This window comes from Etheostoma spectabile, chromosome 22 (genome assembly GCF_008692095.1).
Source record: "Etheostoma spectabile isolate EspeVRDwgs_2016 chromosome 22, UIUC_Espe_1.0, whole genome shotgun sequence".
NCBI lineage: Eukaryota > Metazoa > Chordata > Actinopteri > Perciformes > Percidae > Etheostoma > Etheostoma spectabile.
In genome coordinates this window covers 12706462-12713451 of record NC_045754.1, presented here as the reverse complement: position 1 = coordinate 12713451, position 6990 = coordinate 12706462, and the positions used below count along the sequence as shown (strand labels likewise).

General features: G+C 40.4%; 2 protein-coding genes across 2 annotated transcripts in view; both read left to right on the top strand.

The window, feature by feature from the left end:
• Positions 1 to 2281, top strand: part of abhd10b (abhydrolase domain containing 10, depalmitoylase b) — a 5075-nt gene extending 2794 nt beyond the window's left edge. The window contains exons 4-5 of the mRNA XM_032504495.1: positions 999 to 1136; positions 1252 to 2281. Coding sequence (XP_032360386.1) covers positions 999 to 1136; positions 1252 to 1593 — 480 coding nt within the window. The 3' untranslated portion in view covers positions 1594 to 2281. The remainder of the gene's footprint in view (positions 1 to 998; positions 1137 to 1251) is intronic.
• Positions 2282 to 3205: 924 nt separating this feature from the next.
• On the top strand, positions 3206 to 6931 carry tagln3b (transgelin 3b). Its single transcript, XM_032504503.1, has 5 exons — positions 3206 to 3516; positions 4411 to 4636; positions 5440 to 5614; positions 5728 to 5830; positions 5942 to 6931. The coding sequence occupies exons 2-5, from the start codon at positions 4457 to 4459 to the stop codon at positions 6081 to 6083; spliced, it is 600 nt and encodes a 199-aa protein (XP_032360394.1). The 5' UTR covers positions 3206 to 3516; positions 4411 to 4456; the 3' UTR covers positions 6084 to 6931.
• Positions 6932 to 6990: the final 59 nt, after the last annotated feature.

The following is a 6990-nucleotide window of genomic DNA, read 5'->3' as shown; positions in this document are numbered from 1 at the left end:
TCGACGTTCTGTGTGTGTGTGTGTGTGTGTGTCGAGTTAGGTCACAACAGTTTCCTGCTATGACAACCAGCCACGCTCACCTCACGCATGAGGCAGTACTAATCAGCAATGGGAAAAGGAGGACGGGGCTCTGCGTGCGAGCCGAGTCGAGCAGGTACCATAAAATGGATAAAACGCCATAATAGCCAAATGGTGCATCCTTCCACAGTAATACAAGTGAATCTTCTACAATCAGCCAGTAAAAATGTTTAGATACTCTGAGAGAGCCACACAGGCATTCTGTGAAAAGAGAAACCAAAATGCATTTTACTTAGTTTTTAAGTTGATCTTAAATTGTTTTTTGAAGAATACGCCGCTTAGAATAATATTTTGTCAGATTTTTTTGTCTGTTTTTTCCACAAAAAAAGCTATTGAAAAGACATCCTATCATTTTCCCTAATATATAAATGGCCACAATTATCTCCAAACAAAATCCTGCCGGTATGTTCACGTGTTAAACTCAGATTTAACATGAGCACAGAGAAACTTAAGCAGATGAATGTAAAAAACAGCCTTCTAGTATAAACCTCTGCACGTACATCATTCTGCACAGGGAAGCTCAAACATCCAAGTGACGCAACAATATTCAAAACACATTTTTAGAGTGAAGGGATGGGGGATGGGGCCTCTAAATGTTTGTAATTTGTATTCTACTGTATGTTAATCATCAACCGATACAATTAACAAACCAAAAACTCATCTTGGCCTAGCAGAATCTATGATATAATTGGAATAATTAAATCATCATCCCCATTTTTGTATTCATTGTATGTTCCACTACGTCTCCAGAAGATGGCACTTGGTCACCACATTTATGGTCTCAGTAGTCTTCCACTACCATGATTGTTCAGGAATCTGGTGTTGTCTTTATGTAGTGTTTTTTTAATAAATTTATTTTTCGTTAATAAGTAGTTGGTCTTTTTTTTTTTACAGTCTATGATGTTTTTGCTTACTTGTAGATAATGGTGGGTTCCAGTATAGGCGGTTGGTTCATGCTGCTTGCAGCCATTGCAAGACCTGAGAAGACTGCAGCACTGGTGGGCATCTCCACTGCTGCTGATCACATTGTCACATTGTTCAACTCTCTTCCTCTGGAGGTAGGAACATATAATATTATCACATATCACCTTTTTAGCATTCTGTTTGAAACTTTGCAAGCATTGACATTTAAATGTTTTTCTGAATTGGATTTGTTCACGTTTGAATGTGCAGACACGCAAGGAGTTTGAGGAGAAGGGGGAGTGGACACTGCCCACCAAACACTCAGAGGAGGGTCATTACAAGTTTAGCATGGACTTTCTGAAAGAAGCCGAAAATCACTGTGTGCTCCAGAGTCCCATCCCCATCACCTGTCCCGTACGGCTCATCCATGGGCTCAAAGATGAGGACGTCCCCTGGCACATCTCCATGCAGGTTGCAGAACGTGTCCTCAGTCCTGATGTGGATGTCATCCTTCGACGAAATGGCCAGCATCGCATGTCTGACAGGGATGACATCAAGCTCATGGTCTACACTATTGATGATCTCATAGACAAGCTGACCACTCTGGTCTGAGTTAGGAATGGATGAGTGAGCTTGAGAGGTTGCTGAGAGAAGGAGAGAAGGACTGTGTTTACTGGGAAGTCAACCTTCAAGAAATTTACCAAACAATGGCATGTTTGTCTGCCAAATATGACCTTTCATCCATGTCTGTTTTTCTCACCCATACGTTATGTCATTTCAACATGCTGTTGCAAAGTATTTTAAAAGGGAGCTTTCCTGCTAGCTGTTCCCTTATATATTCAGGTTGCATTTGTATGTGTTCCAGGTTTTCATATGGAGTGTTATGTTGGCCTTAATTAGGTCCACGGTTGCTGCTGTGTCAGCCGTCGTTCTTCTTGTTTGACTATTTTCCCCGCCCACTTTACTTAGACACATAGTTTTCCTGTGCCTTTTTTAATCACCCTTTTTGGCCAATAAAACCTCTGCACACTAGAGTGCAGGTCTCAGTCTGTTACCACAACTAACCTAACACAATCCACAACAGTTTTAATGAATGAAATGAAGATTATGAAATGCATACACAATACTAAAGTTCTAAAAATAGTTACAGTTTTAGGAAGTCCTTAGTTAAAAGTTAAGCGCTCTCAAGTGTTGTTGTTTTTTTTTTACTTTATTTTGTTTTTTAAATGAAAGTGTCAAAATCGGAGCCCAATTCAGATCACCATGATTACTAAACGGATTCTAAACAAAAAGGGCTTTTCAATACTAAGACATTTCTGTCATACAAACCTGGATGGAGTAAACTTTAGAACACTAACATGTCACCACAATGAATCATGGTTCTAAATTATCCGTCCAAATCATCAAGGGTTGTTGGCTACAGCCATGGGAGGTTTTTGTTTGTTAGAGCATTCAGTTACATGACTCCTCATACCTGTTGGCCTTTAGCCATAGAGAGGCCTACTGAATGGAGTCACTGGACTGTTGATTATTAACATGTGATTGGCAACTATAGCTGCACTATGCTCAATGGGGCAAAACCAGTCACTTAACTGGAGCAGTGACCTTTAACTCATGGTTGAGCTATGTAGTCAGTTATTGTGTGTGTCAAAACTAAAGTCAAACATCAATTTATAGGAACATGCACTCGACAGCTGTAATGCAAGAAGAGATGGTGCAAAAATGCTCAGATGTTTTACTATGTGCTCCCTTTGCTATAGTTTTTAAATAAAGCAAGTTTTTGCACCACAGATATTTGTTAACCACCAAAAGCACAAAAGTACTTGTCTTACTGTCTAGCTGTGTATAACAAGACAGCAGACTTTCCACATTGAGCCATAACACTCTGCAAACAGCCTTTCCCTTATTCAACATTTATCCACCACATTAAAACTCATAAGTAAGTTAGTAAGCAAAAGAAAAATGTCTCATCACTGAAACTAAGAGACAGATGCTGTAACAAGCACTAAGGCTTAGTGTTTAGCTTTTGTAGAAGCCAAACAAACTAATAAGTCAGGAGGGAGACCAGTTAGAACAGGTACTCAACAAGATAATATACGCAAACATCCACTCTGCTTAAGTGCAATTGATCAAGTCACTGAATCGATAAGTCACAGTGACGTATTTTTTTATTGTATACGGTAAGTGGATGTCCCAGCCAAGAGTTTAAAAATAACTAAATGAAGTTGGCACCATCATGTGCCGGTTTGCAAAGGGTCACTTCATGATGCCTAAAGCTGAACATGCACCACAGTGACCACTGTACGGAAGTGGTGTCACGTCGCATTGTGTGTTGAGACTCTTCAGGGACCCCTCCTTGGAAGCTGGCATATAAAACGACTGACCCGCCCCTCCCGGACAAATGAGATCCAGTCCGGCCCCACGCGCCTATGCTGCGCTTAATGGATGCTTCAGCAGTTCAGCATCCTCAGCCCTGCCCAGCTCAGCGGAATTAACACTGTGACTCGGACAAATCTGACGACTCTCTCCTCTTCAGTAAGTATAGTCTTTATTGAATAAAACAGCTTTGAGTGCATGACAAATTGGATCAAATGTTTATGCGTCCGATTCCGTGTCGCAGTTAGTGGGTGAGCTTTGCGCAGTTGCCCTTTGGGTTTGTAAAATGTTTAAAAGGCTGCAGGATGCGCAGCAATGTGGTGTCGTCACATTAGATGGCGGGACTTTCTCCCAATTGACTGCATTTAACTGACAGAATTGCGCCCAACAACAAATGCAGTGAAGACACTGAAGAATGAACTCAAACCTTGAAATGCGGCACGGGGCTGACGTAATTTAATTAAACGGCCTTGCAGGCTAAATATAGAACTGTTGTACAATGTACGAATGCATGTTTTCCAAGAAGGCAAACTTTCTGAAAATAGCCAACATGTGATTATTTAATTCGCGTCATGATGACTGCCAATTGGAGGTCATGCTTGAGCCATCATCTTATGCAGCGCATCACTGCACACAGCGTGCCGGAAACTGGCTTGGCTGTTACCATAGCAACAAAAGGGCTTGTCCCTGTTCGGGACAGCATCCATGGACCACACCCTTCCCTGCTAAAGCCTCCAGAGATGCGCCTGGGTGGACTGCTGAGCTGTAAAGAGAGAGGATAAACCCGTTTTTGTTTTTTTTGTTGCTTTTCTTCAAATATTATTATCATGTATTAGTGCTCTAATGCTGTAGATTTTCACTGTAGTAAACGGAAATAAATTAACTGTAAAAAGAATTTTAGTTATCCTGATTCCATTTAATCAGGATACAAAATAGTCACTAAAACTCACTAGTTTACTAACATGTTATTGGAATTTGGAAGTTTTTTGTCAGAATATTTTTGTAGTAATGCTATTTTTAGCCTCATGTCTAGCTGCTATTTGTTCTCTTCAGGGCTACTATACACCATATACTGTACTAGAGTGTTGCGAGAACTGCCATGGCGAACAGAGGGCCCAGCTACGGACTGAGCCGAGAGGTGCAGGAGAAGATTGAGCAAAAGTATGACCAAGACCTGGAGCAGCGGTTGGTGGACTGGATAGTTGCACAGTGTGGAGGAAACCTGGAGAGGCCACCGACAGGCAGGGAGAACTTCCAGAAATGGCTGATGGATGGAACAGTGAGTGGCTGCAGTACCTGTCCTTAAAATAGAAGTTACCATTGAATTATTTAAGATACAACATAATAGAGCTCTGTCAGAAGAGCCTATGAAGTCAAAAGGCTAAAATAAGCTTCAGTAAAGAATAATGTTCTGCATTTATGGTATTGAGATATTATAGTTGGTTACAATTTGGAATAATTGACCATTATCATCACGTCTAACAGAAAGAGGGGTTTAACTGATAGTGTTGAAAAGAGGACTGTGTTTTTTGTCAAACTGAAAAATTCATTTTCAACAAAGAGTGAGTTTTACATTGCTAACTGTTATTGTACTTGCTTTGTAAATGTAGAATTTTGTACCTGGTCATTTGGGGAGCCTTTGTTGGAAAACTCCCTTGACTTCCCTCAAAATGCATGATATTATAAGACTTAATTGACAACCGATAATAAAATGGACCCTGCATGATGCAGCAGTATCCTCTTACTGTACTTGACACTCCAGCTGACTGATCATTCAGAGAAAGACAGAAACATCCATTTCTGCACCAGCAAGTTACTCCCCACACAATAACACAATGCAGCCATGAAACATTCTGCATTTTCACTGACGGAAATGACTTTCACATTTATAAATGCTAATAGCTTTTACAACTAAATCCAAAAGCCATTTTATACCCCGTGCTCTCGGGGGAATAACAACAGCATAACTTAACCCTAACAATATAAAAGTGTTAGAATAAACTAAAACTCACATCTGTCATTACTGTGTGGTCAGTGTGTCAGTTTAATATGATCAAGTCAGATTTCTGACTTCTGTTGCAGATCCTCTGTAGGCTTATCAACAGCCTTTATCCGAGGGGGAAGGAGCCCATTAAGAAGATCCCAGACACACAAATGGCCTTCAAACAAATGGAGAAGATCTCTCAGTTCCTGCAAGCAGCTGAAGCGTATGGAGTCACAACCACTGACATATTTCAAACTGTGGACCTCTGGGAAGGTAATTATACTTCTGACTCCATCTACTGCTGGAGTGATATATATTTATTCATGTTAAGAAAAATTGTACGTGACATGATCCATGACAAAATGATCCTTTTGTTCTGGCTATAGGAAAGGACATGGCAGCAGTGCAAAGAACTCTCATGGCTCTGGGGAGTGTGGCTGTCACTAAGGACGATGGTCATTACAGAGGCGACCGAGACTGGTTCCACAGGTAAAGAGAGACTTCACTGTAACATAGGAACTTTACATTTTTACAACTGCATGCCCATGGTGCTTCATGGGTTTTGTTCTACCTCAATTTGTTACTGTTGTTTCTGTGTAGGAAAGCCCAAGGGTATCGGCGAGAGTTCAGCCAAGAGCAACTACGCCAAGGTCAGAGTTTGATCGGCCTGCAGATGGGCAGCAACCGCGGGGCTTCCCAATCTGGTATGACGGGCTACGGTATGCACCGTCAGATCATGTAGACTACTTATGTACCTGCTCCCCTGCTTCCAGACCTTGTTTTCTACTAATACCACAAAAGGTGTAGCCCCAAAAACCTCCATATCCTTTGTAGCACCTGCCATGTTAACCTTGATTTCCCTGGAATTGCTGCTTTCCCTTACAGAATGTTCTATCTTTAAAAAAAATGATGTCAAATGCTGTAGATCTTCTTCTTCAAACTTTCTTCCTGTTCCTCTCTACCCTTTTGCCATGTACTGTTCCCCCTCTAGCTTTGTTTATTATCCATGTCCAAATTATTACTTAATGTGAAACCCAACATCAATTTAGTCTTACATCTTAAAATCTCTATACAAAACAAGCCATCAGTGTTATTCACATTTTAAATTTTAAATACTGTAACGTGCTATATGCTGTTTATATGTATTTATATATACTTTCATTCACATTTATCATTGGTCACTGTTTTAGGATGATCTGTTACTGTCAAAGTATTTAGCCTTACACCTAATGGAACTCAATGACTGACGATGTCTCTGCTATCTTGTCTGAAGACTTGTTGCAGTACCCTCTGTAACCAAATCAACCTCATGTTGGGACTGGTTATGGGACAACAGAGACTGGGTCCTGATATATTGGCCTCAAATTATAAATGAGTTGCATTCATTCTGAGCCATACCCTTGTTATTTGTTTGTTAGATTACATCTTTGTCCATGATGTGTCCATTTTATGTCCACGCAAGTAAATGTGCAGCGGTATGTACTTGTATGACAGTAAAGTTTCAATATCTGGTGCCAGGTAAAGTCATTGCTTGAATGTGCACTTTTATGTATTGTCATGTTTATATTTTTAAATACATTTATATCTGAAGGCTTGTGAGAAGAACTATTGAAAAAAAATAACGTATGTGAACATATATTTGTGTCTGT

Excerpts from the sequence above, each read along its gene's own strand:
- tagln3b (XM_032504503.1), top strand. The coding sequence starts at position 4,457 with ATGGCGAACAGAGGGCCCAGCTACGGACTGAGCCGAGAGGTGCAGGAG. Across the intron at positions 4,637-5,439 it reads AATGGCTGATGGATGGAACA|ATCCTCTGTAGGCTTATCAA; the intron begins GTGAGTGGCTGC and ends CTTCTGTTGCAG. Across the intron at positions 5,831-5,941 it reads GACCGAGACTGGTTCCACAG|GAAAGCCCAAGGGTATCGGC; the intron begins GTAAAGAGAGAC and ends GTTTCTGTGTAG.